The sequence below is a fragment of the Columba livia genome, chromosome 4, assembly GCF_036013475.1.
Source record: "Columba livia isolate bColLiv1 breed racing homer chromosome 4, bColLiv1.pat.W.v2, whole genome shotgun sequence".
Lineage (NCBI taxonomy): Eukaryota > Metazoa > Chordata > Aves > Columbiformes > Columbidae > Columba > Columba livia.
The window spans coordinates 67,673,919-67,694,515 of record NC_088605.1 but is presented as its reverse complement, the minus strand read 5'-3'; the positions used below and the strand labels follow the sequence as shown (position 1 = coordinate 67,694,515).

General features: G+C 38.9%; 1 protein-coding gene across 2 annotated transcripts in view; it reads right to left on the bottom strand.

Moving 5' to 3' along the window:
* The window catches only part of PRSS12 (serine protease 12), a 45,537-nt gene extending 25,542 nt beyond the window's left edge, over positions 1-19,995 (bottom strand). The window contains exons 1-6 of one of the 2 annotated variants that reach the window (XM_065062759.1): positions 19,440-19,995; positions 10,730-10,868; positions 7,983-8,170; positions 5,802-5,952; positions 1,583-1,761; positions 788-929 (exon numbers count right to left, since the gene is read on the bottom strand). In XM_065062759.1, the coding sequence (XP_064918831.1) occupies positions 788-929; positions 1,583-1,761; positions 5,802-5,952; positions 7,983-8,170; positions 10,730-10,868; positions 19,440-19,791 (1,151 nt within the window). In that variant the 5' untranslated portion in view covers positions 19,792-19,995. The remainder of the gene's footprint in view (positions 1-787; positions 930-1,582; positions 1,762-5,801; positions 5,953-7,982; positions 8,171-10,729; positions 10,869-19,439) is intronic. The other variant, XM_065062760.1, reaches the window with a different exon arrangement.
* Between the last annotated feature and the right edge of the window lie 602 nt (positions 19,996-20,597).

Here is a 20,597-nt window from a genome sequence, read left to right as displayed (position 1 = left end):
TATATGCTGCTACTTTGATAATGTTATTTTAAGGAATTTATGATAAATTAATACAAACTTGAGAGTGCAATACCTTTGATTAGGGCCTCCCTTCAAGCAAGTGTATGGCTTCTCACTGACTTTGAGACTGAAAGCATGTTCTTAGTATTATATATACATTAGAATGTCACAGTCTGGGGAAGAATGACTTTTTTTTAATGTGAGCTGTTATCATGTGAAGGCAAGACAACAGTCACCTAGTAAGAGTGTATCTTTGTAACCAGTCAGCAGGAAAAGTAGTGAAGAGTGAATGCATGAAACTCTAATGGGATTTTTTTCTAAAATATTATTTTCAATACAAACAGTGTTCCAGGGCCAGTCTGTGCTTTTTTCTGAGATAGATGCAAAAAGACCTTGAAAATGTCTGTGATTTTTAGTGACTATTTGACAAGCAAAGATTTTGAAGAATCCAACTTTTATAGGCAAAATAGAATACAACAAATCATTTTTTCTCTATAGTATATGCATTAATATCAGTTAGCCAAAAAGATGATTGGAAGGAACTCAATGAACAACTACTGTTGAATCACAACCTCAGTTGAAGGTTTTTTATTCTACCTCAAGCAAGGCCATAAATATCTCTTAGAGACTGAGGGAAGTGGGCTTTAATGGATTTTAACTCAGTAGTTCCCATGAAGCACTCATCTAATATTAAAAAACCAGAATCTTGAATAACGTAGGGTTCATGTAAATATTTGTCATCACTGTCAAGCCAGAGAGTCAGATATCTAATATCAAGTAATCTTACTTAAATCCCAGCTGCCGGCAAACCACCTGTGTATTCAGCTCTGTCCACCCATCATCGCAGACTGTGCCCCACTGCCCAGTATAATAGACCTCCAGGCGTCCCTCATGACTGCCTTTCCCACTTGTTAGTCTTAATGCACCATCTGTGTCATTAACAAGTAAGGAAAAACAAAACACAAGAATCAGGTTTTTTTAAGTCCAATCATTGTTCTAGAACAAAATGAATAACATTGCATATATCGCATCTGATCAGAATATTAGACTACTTAATCTAGTGCTGATCACTAGGTGTCATTTAATGGGAAGATAAAAGAAATGCCATAATGCCCCCGGTTAGCTGTGAAGTGTTGCATAATGCAATCGCTTAAATGCAAGAAAAATAGCACAAAATACTGATCCCCCAAACCCTTATTACGTGTGAAGGTCACAGGAGTGGGCTCTAATGACATGATTTCACTGTATATGCACCTTATCTTTTTATTTTTATATTCCATTATTCCCCATTGCTTTTATGGTGAAATGCCGTTATTGATAGAAGTGATACACAGTTAAGACATGCCCCACATAGTAAGTGGCAGTTACCATGTTACTGAGGAATCAAGGCTTTGTATGGAATAATGAGATCTTCTGTACCTGTAATATTTCCATAGCTAACAGCTGGTTCTTTTTGACATTGCCAGCACACTTTATTACTGTGGGGTTTTGTGCGTCTGTGAACTTTAAAAATTATCTTTCCAGAGCTGTGAACTCTGCATTTGTCACTGTTTTCCCGTGTGATTATTGGTAAGTAAACTACCTGTAAGAGGTGTACAGGAAACGCCAGCATCTTCTTTGTGGCCACAGTTGTGTTCTCGCCAGGAGCTTTTAGAACACTGTTCTATAGAGAGTTCGTTTCCCGTGCATCGCACTTCATCCAGCAGCACGGGGCCTGAGCCTTCTCCAAAGTGAGCCTGGCCCCATGCCTTGGCAACACCCCTGTGGAAATGCAACAAACAGCCGGTCAAGCACAAGCAAGCTGAAGAGTCTCTGACTCAGGGGGAAGACCTGAACTGTTGCATATCCAATTTCTAAAATAGCAGGTGGGACTGCCTAAATAGCCGCTGCACTGGTACTGACAATGCAGCCCACATCACATCACATAAGATGATGTGGTTCTGCAGTCAACTTCAGTCTCAGCTGAAGCTGCAGAGCAGCTTATACATACTGTTTCCACACTTCCATGGTTTGAACTTACTTATAACATCAATTTATATTGTTTTGTATCTATGAGATGCTCCTTTTCTGGCCCATTTGATTTTTAAACATAACATCCTTATAAGAGATTATAGATGTACAGGTTGGGTATAAGGATTCTAATTTTCATTTAACATTTATAGAAAAAATAATCCTATATATTTCTACAGTGACTTTCATCTGTTGTCCTCAAAGCACATTAATCAAATCTCAAATATCCGAATGAGGCAGATAAAAGTGATTGTTCCCCATTTAGTCATGGAAAATACATGGCAAAGAAACCTTAAGTGACCTGACAATGTCAGCCCACCAATCAGTGGTAGAAATAGAACAGAAAGTAGATCAATGACTAGCCTTGTGTGTTTTATACTCCATGTCAGAGTATTGTTTCAGCATTACAGAAATTATGCAGTGTTTATCACTTGATGTTCCATTGGGATTTTTCCAGTTCTATTTAAGGTACCATGTCTTTCCTATGTAAATGTTTTTCATGGCTTGGATTCCACTGAACAGTTTTCTGTCATATATAATCTAGTTTTTATTGACTGTTGTCATTTTCTGTCATATTTTCCAACTCATAAAATTGAAATGTCTATCTCTTTTTTTTACTATAATGAATTACCTATCTAAAGTATTAGTTAATTTACATACAGTTTGGGTGTGGGGCTCTATACTAATTACTAATTTGCTTTAAAGAGAGGAACAGGAACAGTACCTTTTGTTTATACTGAAAACATGACAGGTCTTGACTATTTTGTTTCAGTATGTAACCATTAGAACTCTTAACTGGCTTTTGCAACTGTGTGTCAGAAGAGTACTTGGCTGTGATTTTTTTTTTTTTAATGTAAATTGCAGTATTTCATATTTTTAAGGCACTGAGTCGTTAATCCATGCATGGATTTACATAGATGGGGATTTCTCCTCTAATGCTTTGTATAAATATGTAACAACCTCTGTTCTCGCTTTTTTTAAAAGGAAAATAATACTAAATTTAGTTAACAACCATACAAATTCTTGATAAACAGCAAAGGCATATGGGAAAAATAACACCAATAAGAGGCTTATAAAAATTAAATTAGGATCAGGATCAAGTTCTATAAAAAGGAAGGATGTGGAAATTCATGGTGGACGCTGTATAAATGATAGTGCTCAGTAAATAAAAGCACACACAAGAAAGCAAAATTAAATAACCTGGTTTGCATTTTCATTTTGTTTAACATAATTTTTAAAAATATTTTCAACCTTATGTGCTTCATTAATCTTGAAAACACACTGTTAATTTTCAGACTTTCTTTGATGACCAGATGCCTCATTCAAGTGGTGGAGAACATGGGAAGTATCAAAAAGAATGTCTTATTTACTCAGCAGGGGGAAGAGTTATAATCTGTGATTGCTTCAGAGAAGCAGGTAAGCAAGCCAAAAATATCCTCAAACACTCAGCAAGCAACATTTTAGCAAAACGCTTCAGTCTGAAGTTAGTACCTTATTTTTAAAAAAGATTTTTAATTAGACATTACCTTTTCTTCTGAAGGACCTACTTAATTCCAAATAACATATTAACAGATATCTTGCTCTAATTTTTTTCCTTTAGCAGTGTCAAGAACAATTTCAATAGACTGGAAAATATATTTTTCCCTGAGCTTTGCAAGCATTTCCTGATTGCCATTACTGTTCTTTCATTTAGTTTAAGTAACCGTGCATTTTTATATGTAGCATTAATTCACTGAACACTTGTATTTTGCAATGCTTGTAATGAGAATAAGAGCGCAAGCCCTCCATTTCTTGTATTTTTTTTTTTAATACTGACACTGGTACAAATGTGCAGAAAGTGTTAGAAAAAATCCTTATTCATTAAGAAGCTGGCAGAAATCAAAGAGATAATACTTGACTACTCTGAATGTTGAAAACAAATTATACCATCATCTAGTAATATTCTCTGGAGTTCTAATAAAGCAGAGACCACACATCCCATCACTATAACAAGGGCGATTTGTGTCAAGCAAAAAGTCTTAATGAAAGCAAATAATAAAATAAATTATCATTTTTTTCATCTATTAATGGTAGATTAATATCCTGAAATGTTATAGCAGTGCTACAGAAAGCTGAAAGGGTGTGGGAAGCTACTTAATAAGATGCTTTACTTTTACAATTTGTGGCACATTTCTAGATTGATTAACAGTATGCAAGTTTAGATTATTGCTTCATAATTGCTTTACTGCCACTGTTGGTAACATTTCACTTCATAGCAATGAGCACATTTGTCAAGACTTCTTGATTACTTGAGAAATTCTGTAAATCTCTATGCATATTTTAAAAAGACTTAGCACCATCTTAATATAATTTATTTACTCAGAAAAACAAATCAAATTAGAAGCATCTCAGAACTGTAGCTTCTGAACATTAAATATGACTAATCAAATGTTTTACTGTAATCAGTAAGAAGGCATGTTAAGAGGATGACATTTGTCATTAGTATAGAGAAATGTAATGCATATCTTAGTAACTTCCCAAACTTATTAATTGTGGCCCAATTCAAAAGCTGAAAAATCCTACAAGAAGACAGTCTATGTATTAGGCATTCCCAATAGAATATGTACAGGAATATAGAAATACTTATATAGCATAAAATAAACTGGGAAAAAATGCAAATCTGATGTCAGGAGCATGTTGATTCTCATATGGCTCACCAGGAGATCTACAAGTTTTGTAAGTACTCCATAGTTCTCAGCCTCTTGACCTAACCTGGAAGGAACCAGCAGTCCAAACCCTCAGTTTCAGTTTCCAGATAAGTACATTCTGGGTGCCACCCACTAACGCCACAGAGCTTGCTACCTTCAATGCCACTTCTTTTAATTCATTGTAATCCCAGCAAGGTTGAACAGGCGAGTTCTGTTCCAGTCTCCTCTGCACTGACCTGCTTAGTTCTTATCCAGTCTGTCTCAGACATAACCCCCTTCTCCTCCTTGGGTTTACATCTTAGTATCTTCTCTGAATCTTGCTCTTAGTTCTTTCCCTCTCCAACCCACCGCCTTCCATTCCAGTTGTTGCCACCTCCTTCCTTTCTGATCCAGCAATTCTGCTCTTTGCCTCCCACTTCTGCAGCATCTTTCCTCAAATATTGAATACTTCTGTATGGTATCAGGATCACCCATGGCTGGTCAGAAGAGGAGCAAGAAAATCCTGTTCTGCTGCTTTGACTATATTATGGACCATGCTTAATTCAGAAAGAATCACTGACAACATTAACTGTCAAAACTTCAAACAGGTCTCTACTCAGTACATGCAAACTGACTACCTACAGAGACTTGTGACTTAAATCTTGAGAGATTCTCACAGGCGTGCCAAAAACCACATCCTTTCTGACAAAGCTGTGCTCTTACCCCAAAGCAAGGAGGCTGTTGGACTCCTTAGTAAAATGGATGTAAGGATTTTAACAGTCAAAGCAACTTCCCTTTCTTCATGTAGGGTTTTTGATTGAAACTTCACTGAAATTGTAATGAGTTTTCACTAGAAAGCCAACATTTATTCTGTGACTGATCCTTTGTCTGTCCTACAGACAAAATTGCCCTTATCATATGACACTGAAAACTGGATCCTATAAATCAAAGTTCCAGGAACTTGAAAGTATTGGCACTGTACCTGAACCTTCTATAAATAAACTTAGTTGCTGCTTCAAAGTAGTAGTGTGATTTTAAAGGAGCATCTTTTGACAACTCCACGCTATGTATCTGACTAACTCTGCTGCTTTGTTGGTGGAGTACAAAATATGTAGAAAAACAAACCCAAGGCCAAGCTGCCGACAGACGACTTCAGCATCTGCGTCATCCCACTGATCATCACAGACAGTTCCCCACTGGCCAGCGTGGTAGACTTCTACTCTTCCTTCATAAGCATTGTTCCCACCAGCCAGACGGATCGGAGTAAAGACAGAGGCTGTGATCAAACACAGAATACAGGAAAAGATCATTTTTTTCCCAAAATGTTATCCTGATAGTAAGGAAAAAAAGAGATGTCTTAATGGTTTCTCTGACACTGCTCAAGAACCACACTTTATTTTTTCTAGTCAGATGTAAAACCTGAAGTTAAACTTGTTAGAAATTAGTTCCCCTAAGCTCTGCTCTCAGTATCTAAAGAATATTATACAGACAAGTAACCACACTGATGTTGAGTTACTTAAATGTCACAGTGTTCACAGATACTTAAGGCTGTAAGGCCAAATACTACAGTCAGGCAGTAGAGTTGCATTTCTACCAGTACAAGCAAAATTGTCTCTGTATAGACTTGTTCCCAGAGGGTAAAATCCGAAATAAGAGGCAAAAATTCTTTCATTGCCACACAAGCAGAAATTCATCCTCGTGTTTTCTCATTCCCTCAGTAATTCTAGTCAGAGTAGTGAAACAGAGTAGACTACAGTCTCACTTTTATTGTGCAAATATTGTTGTCTTCCCATTTCTGAGATACAGTTTGATTTTTGGTCTTTTCCAATAATTAGCCAGTTTCTGGTCCAGCAAGAAATAGTCTTTAAAGCATCACTTCTGCATAAAGCTATAATAATGGAAAGAGCTTAAAACCATATTAAAAATAATCACTCCTATATTTAAAAGGTTATTTTAAAGTTTTACCATATCTGACATCCAAATGATTTAAGACGATTTATTTTTGTGTAGATCTTCCAACCAATGCCACTATTTTGTCTGTTTCTTGGCTTACCAAAAAAAACACCACCACAAAAATCTAAAACAACAACAAAAAAAAAAAAGAAAGAAAACCAGCAACAAAAAAGAATGTATTTCTCCAAGTTCAGCTTACTATTTCACTGGTATGGAATCTTTTTTTTTTTTTGTAATTATTTTAAAAGGCTAGTTGCAGTAGAAACTGTAAAACTTGAACATTTCATCTAGTCTGATGAATCTTGGGATCAATTTAATTGATTTCAGATATCCTGGACTTTAAATTACTGATAGAAGCAAAACTATTTCTCTTGCTTTGGTCCTTCAACTTGACTCCTAGCTTAAAAAGAATCTCCCTTCCCTCTATATGATTGTTTTCTAAATTAAGACCAAAATGACATTTTAAAAATAATTTATCAAAATATTCCTTATACATAGTGGAGCTTTAGGACAAAAACGCATCTGCCTTTGGATAGGAGTGTATGCAGGCAGCACAGGGCTGGCTGCAGCCGTACCTGGTTTGGTTACAGCTGAAGAGATTGCCATTGCCAGCTCAGCAGTGCTGCCAGCCTGGCCTGCCTTCAGGTAGCAATATCTTAAATCGGATGGCATAATTGCCCATTTAGTTGTTGTTCATCATGTTGATTAAAATAATCAGAAATATCTTAAAAGCATTAATAGTAATTTTTTTTTTCTAAAATATCATTTTCACTTGTGTGAGAGATGTCTGAGGGAAAAATCTTCAGCTAGGAAGACCTTGGACTTGTTTTAAATGTACACAGAACAGGACAAAAACTCTGCAGTTCCTTGTGGGATGTCATCCACATTTACAGTATAGAATGTCATCCCAAAACTTGCGTACAAAAGGAGAAGGCATAACCTGGTTGTGAAATAGCTGTTCCTCGCTATTGTTCAAGAAAAGCTAACAATTTGATATGTAGCACATATAGCTACCAAAGACAACTTCTGAGTGATTGAGTAAATAAACAAATGTTTTTTAAATGTGGAGGGAACAATCCTACTTTTACAGCTGGAGATTCTTGCTGCTTCTCCCTTTCTCACAACCTACATCTCAAAGTAACAATTTGCTTGTTGATTATGGAAAGATAAAAGGTGGTTCAGCTAGTTGCTACTTGCACAGCATAGAGGGATTTGAAACAGTTAATGATGCAGTGATTCAATCTGTTTAATTTCCTGTTCCAAGAAATCTTAATATTTTTTTCTGATTTAATAATGAGTAATTATAACTACTTCTCTTTAAATAAGGTAAGGAGTTAACCAAACCGTATGTACTTTTTTTACCCAGGGAAGAGCTACATGTGACAGCAGCTGCCATTTTTTGTGGACATGTTCCATCCTGCCAGACGTCTTTTTCACATAACAGTATAGTTTCTTCATCACCACGACAACGCACTTCACTCCAGTAAACAGGAATAAGTCCCAGTGCAGAAAATGGTATGTATTTTGCTGTACCTTTTTCACTGTAAGAAGAATAATCAGGAAAGAAAATTAGAGTGGGAAGAAGTAGAACATTTTTTCATGTATAAATCTTGGACTAGAAAAGAAAGGGCTTTCTTCAACAGTATAAATCCGTCACATTTTCATACAATTCAGCATTATCTTCTGCACAAAGAAAAGTAACAGATGTGACCCAGTTCTTACCACTTTGTTGTGGGATATTTTAGTACAATGGCCTGTATTGCTGCAGGCCTGCCACATTCCTGTTCTCATGGTTCTTAATTACAAAAATCAGCACAGTCCATAGGTGAATCCACAGTATCATCCCACTGCAGTTATACTTCCAGGAGAGGTGATGCCTTTCACCCTTATCCTCTCCTTCATTAAAACATATCGATGCTCTGCCCATACACATATCCTATGATATAGTTGTGACCATGGGGCAGTGAAACCACCTCATACTCCATTAGATCAAGACCTGTGTCCAATATTATTTTTTCAGCCATTCCCATCCATCCAGAATATTTATGAACGGCTTCCTTTCTTTCCTGTACTGAATCTACAAAGAGAATTATTGAGCCATCTTTTCTTGCATATAATGTCCAACAAAATTAAACTAAGACCAAAGTCCCAATATTGTAAAATCAAAGGAACAAGTAGAAGGAAACACCCAAAAAGCACCAATAATACCTAGTAAATTCACCTGTGGTATTATATATAGATCCAAATATCTGCCAAACACTCATGATAACCAAGACTATCAACTACTGTTTGCCTGGGGGAGGGGCGGTTGGCTTGAATTCAGATTTAAGCCATTTCTGTTGAAAAGACAAAAACATTCACCCCTATCACTGAAGTACTTTGGCTAATAGAAGTCTTGTTCAACTGAAATGTTTAGGGTATGGAAGGCAAAGAGAACATAAAGTCTGTTGCAAACAGACTTTTTGGTAGGACCTGTTAGGATAGGGCAAGAGGTAATGGTCTTAAACTAAAAGTAAGTAGATTCAGACTAGATATAAGGGGGAAATTGTTTTACTTATAAGGGTGGTAAAACACTGGAATGGGGTTCCCAGAGAGGCTGTAGATGCCCCATCCCTGGAAACATTCAAGGTCAGGCTGGACAGGGCTTTGAGGAACCTGATCTAGTTGAAGGGGGGTTGGACTAGGTGACCTTTGAAGTTCCCTTCCAACCCAAACTATTCTATGATTCTATGAAAATGAGGAAAGGAGACATTGCACATAGACAGCTGACGTCATAAGCAAAATCACAGCCTCCAGATGGCTCAACTTTTATCTCATCTAATCCTCATATTTTTATAAGTTGGCACGGTGTGTCCAGATTAGTATTGAACATTATAAAACGGCTTAGATTTAGGTCTGGCTAGCAGTCTTAAAAAGTGGAATAATCAGTAGGAATGTCACAGTGCAAATATGCTATAAAAGTCCCCTACTAGTTGTAGCAAACAAAATCACTATTTTGATATGTAATTCAAAGCAGTGTTAGAAAGGCAATAAAGCCAGCCATACTGGTTTATTGAGAAAGTGCAAGCAGAACAGAGTGCTAAGGGAGGGTGTTCATGTAATTCAGTTGCCTAACTTGAACAGCATTGATTTTCTAGAAGCTGAAATTGTATTTTATTTTTAAAACTCCCTTTTGCTATGGACATTTTCTTCCTTACCTCAGTTTCATCTTACTATTGCAATTACAGCATCACTGTAGGCATTTATCTAGAATTGAATGACCAAATTATGTTAAGGTCTCCTGATGCTTATCTCCATTCTTATAACAGTGTGAAATAGTGGTCAATGTGGACAGTGAGCTGTTAGTACAATGGAGGGACTTTCAAGCTGTTCAACATTACTATATTACTATAACTCTGTAAAATGTTTCCATGAAAATGTAAAGCTGCAAAGCTTGTCTGGTTTTGGATTTTGTTACTCATGTGCAGCTCTGCAAGTAAACCATACAGATTATCTAGTTATGTGAAGATGTACACAACAAAAATACCACATTTTCCAAAAACCTAGGATAAGTCCCAGATGTTTTTGTCTGGATGGAATAGATGATTACCAGGGCAACCTTATGCTCCTGAGAACCAGGAATTTTCCTATGATTAGGACCCTAATTCTGGCCACATTTACATTTATATAGATTCAGTAACCTTACTGGAGCTGTTCTTAATTGACACTTACATAAGTGAGATCAGGATCAGACCTCATATTTCTGCCCTCATGGGCATCTCCCAGATGGTCTAGTAAAGCATTTTTTGTTTGTCCTAATCCTTTCTAACCTGTTCATAGTTTTCACTTTGAAAGTGTAGCATCTACCCTGGGCCTGCTCTTCTCCAGATCCCACATCCAGTTTCAGATGAATTACTGATTCTCACAGCAGCCTCTTTGAAGTATAACACAATTGAGGCAAGGGAAGGATTCTGGGAAGAACAACTTCATCATTCAGCAACTTTCGAACAAAAAAAAAAAATCAGAAAACACAAAAAGCCCTCAGGATTTGCAAAATATATTGTCCTTTATGCTGAAACATCATTTTAAAAAGTTGACTTTTTAGTCAGACTGAAACTTACCCAAGTGCAAGCTGTCGACATATGACTGTTGCATCATTATTGTCCCAGTGGCTCCCACAGATTGTTCCCCAGATTCCATTCAAATAAACCTCCACTATACCTTCAAACTCATTCTTGCCACCCTGGAGTCTCACTGACCCTGCTCAAAAAGAAAAATAAAAAAATTAAGCCTCCAAGATATTCTATTGCTCAGGTAATGTATGCTACACAAGAGACTCTGAACCTGATTTCCCATCTGCAGAGAGAATTCCCAGTTCATGTATTACCATCTTACTTTGGGCTCTTTGGGTGAGCTGCTTCTAAGCAGCGCTCTGGCACACCTAATATTCTTATACAGTGACATACAAGCAGACAACCTCATTTTTCCCATGAGGAAAACATTTTGCTTTTTGTGCTGAAATAATATCACATTTCTGATCCTTCTGATGCTGCAACTTAGCTAAAGATCTAACCCAAAAGAAAGTATGTACAGACTACACATAATTATTTAAATGTGGTTACCTCTACCCAAATGAGGAAAAAGTGTGTGTGTGTGTGTATATATACATACATATATATCTCTATATATAGATATGAGTGCTATACTTTTATCTTCCACATGATTGCATTTGATTTAAAGGAAGCAGAAAACAACCACACAGATTGCATAGCTTTTGCTCTGCCCCATGTAACATTTTGCATGTCACGGATTTCAGCAGTTTATTTTAGCCAAAGGAATGCATTTGTTCATACTTGTTCTCAGACAGAAAAACATTGGATGTTGTTCTATTAATTCATGAGTGGTCTTTACCAAATTCTCAGACAAAACAAGCTAAAAACATGAGAAATCACCTAGAAGTGTGTGTAGGAGGGAGTCTGCTTCTTGAGAACTACAGAACACATAAATGCAATAAAATTAGAGTAGATTTTGCATTTTTGTATTACAGTAGTTTTACTTGAGGTGCCAGACACATCTGCTGTTGAAGGCAGCCAAGTGCCGCTGGTAAAGGTGGGAAAAAGCTGGTTATAGGTATAACTCTACAGAAGCAGAAAAAGGAGTAATTACAGTAGTAATTCAACAAGAAAGAATGCATTTATGTTAAATTATCAAACACTGCCTAATTGTATGCTTTAGTATTGCCTGAAATCTCAGTTAATCCATCTGTCTCTGCTCGGTGATATACTTAAAATTAGAAGCTATACCATTATCCAGCTTGCAGAGTTTTTTGCAATGGGAGAAAACAGTGTTTGTGCCTGTACTTTACTGTATATGTGTTCGTGTATTTGTAAATAATAATAACAATATAAGTAGATCCATTTTTCTTCTCAGCTTTTTCTCAAATTATGTTCTGGTTTTAATTTAGTTCAGTGTATTTTATAAAACCACCAAGCCAAACAACTGCCAAATAACTTGAGGAATTAATTAACCTCAAACTTTCTGTGTTCCTTTTTGCCTCCTGTTACTTTCTCAGCAGTAGCTTACTGTGCAGGAAATTACAAACAACATTTATTCGACTCATGTTAGAGAGTGAACTATCATCCAGAACAGAGGATTATTAATGAGTTAATTATAACAATACTGTAGACATGTTGCACATTGTTTATCTGTCTTTATAATTTTTCTCTTTGTGTTTTTCTGTCACATACAGACAGTCTAGAATTTTGTTTATTTCTGGTATTCACCAGACTTTTGTATAGACTATTATTTTCACTGGAAACACCAACTGCAGTCATAGCAAAGTGATTCCTGACATAGCAGAAAGCAATTTGAAGATGTCATCTCCAAAAATAAGTTTATTCTTGTACATGATTGCTTACAGTCTTGCATGACACCTACTGAAATCAATACAGTGTTTCCTGAGTACACATTACACAATATTTCTATTCAACTATTTGAATAAGGGAGTACTTGAAGAATAAGATTCTCCTCTAAGGTTTCCATGGCAGAATTTGGCTCATTTTCTGTATTTACAGAATTCCCAATGACAACAGTGGAAGAATTTATTTATGTACACAGAGCAAAAGATAGCACAAGAGATAGATAACTTTTGCACATCAGACACTCTTTTACCAGCAGTTAAAAATTAGATAAGTTTGAAATCCTTTGCCTCTCCAGTAGAAGCCTCAGGAAGGGAGTTTGGAAAGCACAGAGTTCTCACTGTGGACATGTACCATTAGGCAAAGAAAACAGCCTTTCGCTGGCCACTCACTTGCCTAAAGAACCCTGGTGACCTGTGGTCCCTGTTCAAGTGGGAAAAGACACTACTGGGATCAGTCGGTAAGGAAGGGAAAAATGACTGGAAAGGACAGTGCCTTATGTCATCGTGCCTGTGGGAAAAGACATAGGTAAAAACTAAAAATGAGGGATTTTAAAATAATTAATCTAATGTCACAACAAAATATTTTGGTTTGCCTTTTTCCTGTAGATTTACAGCTGTTTATAGGAACACCAATGTTTTATGAAAGACAGTACCATTGAAAACAGACCTCTGTTCATCTTACAAGAAAATATGATCAAGAACCAGCTTCTATCAGATAGAAAACACAGAGGATGATTGTTAAAGGTAATTTTTAACAAATTTAAAATATTTCTTATTTTTACCTGATAATTTAATCTAGAAAGAAATAAAAAGAAAGCCTGTTTCTACATGTAACTGATATTAAACCTTTTATTATGCCTGCTGTTTAATAGAGGTAACTGAATATATAGTATAATTATTCTAACATGCTGCTTGCATTGACTCACCACTCTCCTCATAGGACAGCGTGGATTTCTACAGCTATGATTAATCTAAAGCATTCAGGGCAAAATCCAGTATTCTCTCCTCAAACAAAACAATAAGTAAAATGATTTTTTTAAAGAAAAGTCAGAATTCAAAACCCTCTGAAAGGTTACTATCTCTACTATATTTTTCTAAGTCCATTCTCAGTGTTTCTAGCTCAGTATTTCAGCACTGTATCCAACAAGAGTAAAATGACACAGTATTTTTTGTTTCATATGCACTTGGAAATGTGTCAACCTATATCACATGACGAGTCATAATTATGTGGCAAAAAAATCAAAGAACAAACTAATGAGAACTTTATTGCTCTATAGTTTACTCAAAATGTTATGGTATTCAGACCCCTTCTAGTTATTTTGCCAGATCAAGAGATACAGTAAAACAGATACCTTATATAATATAAGAGAACTTTAAAATATAGATTTTCACTTCAACAGCTTATTTTTTCTTTCCAATAGATAATTTTACTTCATAATGAAACACAGATCTGTGTGTCGTATAAGTTGATCACAGGGAATTGCAAGATGACCAAGATTATCTGCCATCAGGTATGTTTATACTGTGTTACCAAGTATCTCTTTATTACTCATGATTCAACCTTGTTATTTAAAACATGTTATTGTCTTAATTGCAAGATAATCAGCATTTGTGTTGTTAAAATGACCAGGAAACACTTCACAGACAGCAAGAAAACTAATATTTAGCATGATTAAAAGGATACTGGTTAATTCTTAATTTCACTGGTCAAGTTTTCTACTGCTACTTTTAACACCACTAGCCCATACTGCATCTCAACATGTGTGCCCAAGTGCCTTCTGTGCTCTCCCTAAGGCACAAGAAGCTCTGGAGAAGAGCATCTGATTATTAGGAAACAGATCAGGCTTAAGCATATGTATTAGAGGCTCTAGGATTCTGGATTTGTAGATGTAGTAGCATCTCAACTTTTTGAAACTAGGAGTTTTCAGCTCTTTTAGTTGCAGAAAAAAACTAAAGATATTGTGAGTAGAGCTAATGCAGTAATATCCGCTCTGGCTTTTAAGCAATGCTCTAAGAAACACACTTTCCCCTCTCCACCAACTAAATAAGGGGCCAAGCCCCTGCTTAAGGTGCTTATCGAACCTTCACTGCCTCAACACCAAGCTCAAAAGCAGGGAACACGAGTATAGGGATCTTGCCCACAGCTCTCAATGCCCTCCTCAGCACTGGTCAGGATGAGGACGGGTGAATTGACCCCACAAGAATTAGAAACAAGGGCACAGGAGCACAAGGCAGGTCTACTAAGCAGCTCTAGGACACATACTGTGGTCTTACAACAGATTTAATTCAGCCGTGTACTGAAGAATACAAATCTACTGCCTTGACAGAAACTCCTTCATTGATATACACTCAAAAAAATGTATACATTTCTTCTAATTATGTTCTAGCCGAGGATACTGACAGTCAGTTTATGTTGTTTACATACAGTCTGGTAATTTTAGTTTCCTTGGTATCTGCCCAAGTCAGAGTCTTTCCTATCTGCTATCACTGTTTAAAAGAGATTAAGTTATACTTGCAAATGCAATGAAGTAAGGGTAGCCAGTGGGTGCTGCTGAGACTTGCTCCACAACACCTGCCATATAGGCTCAAGATGAGACACACAGGAAAAAAGGGAGAGGAAAACCTCTCAGCCAACTTTTAATTAACTCCAAAAAGCAGAAGAGCTTCAAAGGAATTGTGCTGTCAACAGGATGAGTGGTGCACTTGGCCTCTTTTCCTATACCATTCTCATGTCCAGAATTGCTGGGTAACTTCAAACGCTATTTTATTTTCTACATTTCACTGAGAACAATTATTGTTGTTACTGTGTGCAAAAGGAATAGGAATCACTTCCACTTTTGCTATACATGTAAGTGCTGCAGCAGTGGGGTTTAAGGTGTTGGCTAAAGGTGTGCCTGTAGTTTCTTCATAAACATCAAAGATTTGTAATTTGGCTCTAAATACTGATTTGGTAAAGACAGATCAGAAATAGAAGTTGCCTGTGCCTTTCACCCTGGTGTGGGTGCTCTGAAATTGCAGGTTTAAAGCAAAGCAAAAGAAGTATTTTGAATTGTGGAAATCTGTAAAAACAGCAGATATTTTTATTTCTGTTTTTGTTTAAAACATGTTCCAACATGAGGTAGCACGACAGGAAGGCCCTGCACTGGTAATTGATCTCTCTTGCCTAGGAATCAATTAGGTAAGTCCAAATTAACATAAAGTATGGGGGTCTCCCTTTGATACATTCTGTGTATCTCATGTAGCCACATGAGCTCACAGTATTTCAGAACACTAGGAGATATTTCACAATACATATAAGAGTCTACCTCAGCTTCAGAATTAAACTAATTCATCAATTTGCATGAGGTACTTGTAAAAAATCTACCTGTAATATAGGATCAATCTAACACTAGTTCCAATAACAGGAACTTTTCTTCCAGGATCAGGCCTGGCTAAAATCAAAGAAATGCATCCTGTTGACTTCAGCAAAACTATAGATGATGCTCACTGTGGTCAGTGAATGCTGTTGCCCATCACTTTCCTCAGCACTGCTTTTAGTCTAAAATTATAACTATTTTCCCCTGGTATTTTAACCTTGAAAAAAAAGGTGCATCCGTCTACTTTTCAAGAACTATCATAAGAACTTCAGCAAACAGCACTATTGCATACTCAAGGATCCTTATATTAGAGGTTTCATAAATATTGTATGTATTGAGTGTGTAATGTCCTTAATTGGTTCCTCTGCAGCAGTGAGATTCATCATGTCAATGATCAATGGCTTAAGGCTCTGAAAAAATACACTGAAGTGTTAGGAATGTAATGGGCTCTAAAAGACTGCAATTGTCGTATGTGGTACAGAGCTGTAGAAAATGAGGGATCTCATGTAATAGGAATGGTTTCAGAAGAGCTGCTGCTTAGAAGGAAAATATAGACATTCCTGTTTGATTTTTCATCACATTTTATTCTTTAACTCTATCCTATTAAAAACAAAACTCCAAAAGACTGTAACAACTGCCTGGACTACAGTATAACAGGTAGGGACAATAATCTAGTGTTTGGACTATGAGCCTGAGGCTTGATTCTTCTCTCACAAAAGTTTAGTGAAGCATTATTTGTTTTGCATTAGTAGAAATACCCCATGATAAAAGCAATTTAAATGGAAAAACTCTACACTCTGGCAATTCTGGAGATGTGTATTTAATTTCCTGTTCTGCCACTGACTGGTAGTGTGACTTCTGGCAAAGACACCCTCTCTTGTTTTGTTTCCCCTTTGTAAAAGAAAGAAATATAGTTAATCCAGTTACTCAAAGAGCTTTAAATTAGATATGTAGCAACACAGCATGAGCAACACATCATACAGAATACTGTAACTACATGCCATGTAAACGCTGTGTGGCAACAGTTGCTTCTAGGCACTGAAGTAGGCCTCTCTTTTGAAGCATGAATACATTACAGGTAAGTTGTTATTACCAGTAGCTAAAATACTAAATTCTACTGGACTTAGGATATAGGATACTCTTGTACTTATTTATTTGCTTCTATTTCCTTGGTTAACCATGGTAAGTTTTTATATATATGTATTTGGTTTACTTGCTTTCAAGGCATGTATAGATAATATTACCCAGAGGTCTCTCATTTTAGAAGGAGGGAAAAGAAACACCAAAATCTATTATTTTAAACTATAAAACTGAATTTAGACTGGTACCACATAGTATAATTGCAAAGGTGCTTTTTATTATTATTTTTCAGTGTTAATGTTTAAATATAAACCAGTTTAATATATACCCATGCACAAGTTTAGCCAATTAATGTTGCAGCTAACTCTTAATATTTAAGCTAGAAAAGCCAGGAGATTTACAGTTTAGGCTTTGAACATGGTATTGTATTTAGTTACTGCAGGTGCCTAACAACTGAGCTTAGGCTTCCTTAGCACATGTACTAACGCAACAGATGCAGTGAGTTTCTCTCTGAATAGTCTGTCCTTCTGTAGCTATAAATTGCATCATAACGTTGCCTTACTTGCATCCCTTTGCTTCTTGTAAGAAAGTATTCTTTAGGATGAGTGTTCAAATAATATTTATTTCTGGGAAAATGGCTCAATTTATTTTCATGTTCCACCTTAAGCCATCTCACACACACTCTAATTCTTTTGTATTACCTCCACAAAACTTTCTGGACAGACATTTGGCCTGTTGATGTCACTGAGAGTTTACCACTGAGTCCAACAGTGGCAGATGACCTTTCAATTAGAAAGTACTGGCTATTGCTCAGTAGCTGTGGTGTCCCTCTTTACGGGGGCTAACCTGGATTTCCTTTTTCTCGGCTAAAAAAGCAGCATTCTGAAGAGACTGGAGAAACACAGCTGAACTCAAATCATGCAGTATTTTGGGCTTTTTTTTTTTTTTTTTTACTTAAATGAAGTTCATGCTGAACTTACAGGGGATTCTGGAATTTACTTTATTAAGTGCATGATTGGGTTCTTAGCAATAAAATGCCACATTCTTATTCACTGTAACATATTAGTCCAAGATCCTCCCAAAGCATTTTGGGAACCAGACTGAAGAATTCAGAAAATAGCTTTAAATATGATGGGCTAAATTTAAGAAGCAACTGTGGGACTCTTTCCCAAACTGAGACCAGTTAAAGGGCATGAAGTCTTCTGTTTTTTTTAAATCCGTGTCTAGTTATCTGTTTTCTCCTTAATGGCATCAGCTGCCTGGTTTTCTTTCCAGGGAAATATCTGTAATGCATAGCGTCATCCTATCTTCTTGAAGGAGTACAACATTTGAACACAGCTTTGGAAGCTGCCTTTTTTAATGCATAAAAAAATCAATGTGGACCTTGGAGCCTTCCATAGGCTCTTCATGTGGTATTTTATACCAATGTGTGTAATTATCTCATTGTTCAAATTATCATGTTTTTTTCAGTTCCATATCTGACACATCTTCTAGGGCTATTGTTGGAAGAGAAAGATAACCATTCTCTTCAGAGATCTGAAAGCAAATTAAAGAAAACCTACCCAAAACCAACTTCCACAAGAACAAAATAATTAATATTAATTATCATCTTCCTTGCTGACCTTGTGATATTATAAAATAAGTAAAAGGAGGGCAAAAAGGAAGGGAATTTTTATTTTTGTTGCAACAATTATCATTGATCATTTTTAGTATAGATATAGATAGGACATAATTCTTATTTAGGTAGGAGATAATACCAGAGCAATGCCAAAGATAATTTGAAGTCATTCAAAACATGACTGTACATACATATATTTAACCCTGTGGAGGGGTGCCAGCACTGATGAAATGTAAAGCTGATCTGCTGCTCAGGGGCTAAATGCTGAAATTGCCGTTCAGTCTTTACACAGTGAAAACTTCCACTGAAGTCAACGTGGGTTTAGCCAGGAGCGTGTGGGGAAAAGGAAGAAATGCTATATGAGCAGTTCGCGTTTAAAGCAAGGCATCCTTTTGCTTTACTGGTGCCACTCACTTCTATAGAGCAAGTGTTTCCCAGAGAAGTGCACCCGATTACAAAAAGGGGAATGCCAATATTGGCTAACTGAGCCTACTGAGTGCTTAGGGCACAGCTGCTTAACGCTATTTACCTAGTACTAAAATAGAGTCGGAATAAAACAAGGTGGAACCTTCGACTTTCCCATGCAGCTGCTGATGCAAAAGTTTAAAGTCTCCTCTCAGAAAACCCTTTGTTTTCACTTTGGCAAGAGGTGCCCGTCCCCGTTTCCTTCAGCGACGGCCGCCGGGGAAGCGGGGACGGGATGGGAAGCCGTCGCCGCCCCGCTAAGGCTCTCCGTCCCGCTAAGTCTCGCCTCCCCGCTAAGTCTCTCCGTCCCGAGCGCCAACCGCACATCCTCCCGCCGCACGCTCCGCAGCCACCCCGCTCCCGAGGCGGCCGAGCGCCCCCGCCCCGCTCACCTCGCTCGCAGTCAGTGCGGCCGCGCTCCGCCCGGCCCCGGCCGCTGCCAGAGTCGCAGCCGGGCCGCCTGCCGGCGCCGGGCAGGGCACAGGAGCTGCGGCGGCCTCGCGGCGCCCGGCGCGCCGGTCCGCGCCGCGGGAGAGCGGGCGCCGCCGGTGGCCAAGGGCGCTCGACTGTAGCGAAGCCGCCCCCGGGCAGCGCGGCGGGGCAGCCGGCGGGGGGCGGCGGCGGGGCCAGGGCGTGCGGCTGCGGGTGGCGGGCGGCCGGGAGGCTGACGGAGACCTGCCCCAGCCCGCGGGCTCCGGGGATCGTCCCTATCACCAGCGCCACCACGAAGCCGGCGAATGTCATGGTGCCAGTCCCGCCGGCTCGGGTCCATCTCCCCCTCTCATCGCGCCTGGGATGCGAAGAGGGAAGGCGGGGCCGCAGCGTCCCACTAATCCCCCACGCAGCACACCCTTGCCGCCCTCCCCCCGGTTCCTCTGCCTGCGGGGGCAGGGCGAGCGGGGCGCGGAGAGGCGCGCAGCCCCGCGGTGCGGCCGGCAGCGGTGTTTCGGGTACCTGCCGCAGCCCTCCCGAGAGCGGGAGCGGTGTGTCTGTCCTATGCCGCAGCCGCTCCGGGAGCCCCGACGGGGATTGGAGGAGCCCAGCCTCGGGAGCTCCCTCCGGCTCCCCCGCCAGCCCCGGGCGCCACCGCCCCCTTACCTCCCTGCGCCTTCCCCGCCGCCCCGCGGGTTTATCGCCGCTCGCGGTGCCGCTACAGCCCTGCACCCCGCTTCTCTCTCGAACTTGGGGTTCTCCTACCAGCCACCTCCTCTGCTCTCGGCCCCGCGACTATAGGAGTTCCTACCCTTCCGACACCCTCACAAAGAGCAGAAGGCGCCCGGGCAAAGCCTGGCCCCGGGCGGGGGCGCGCAGCTTCGGGTAGAGAGGGACAAAAAGGACCCACACAGCGGCTGGAGAAGCAGAGGGATGGGGAGAGCCTGAGACGTGTCTGCGGGAAACAAAAGAGGCTGCAAACAAATGCTGTGAAATGTCTTCGAGGGTTTAGCTTTATCCCAGCTCCATGTGCTCTGAATAGTAATCTGCTTATTACCAACTGCTGTGGAGTTTTGCACGACCTGATCAGCTCTGATTTCCTTTTCTACCAGGATGGC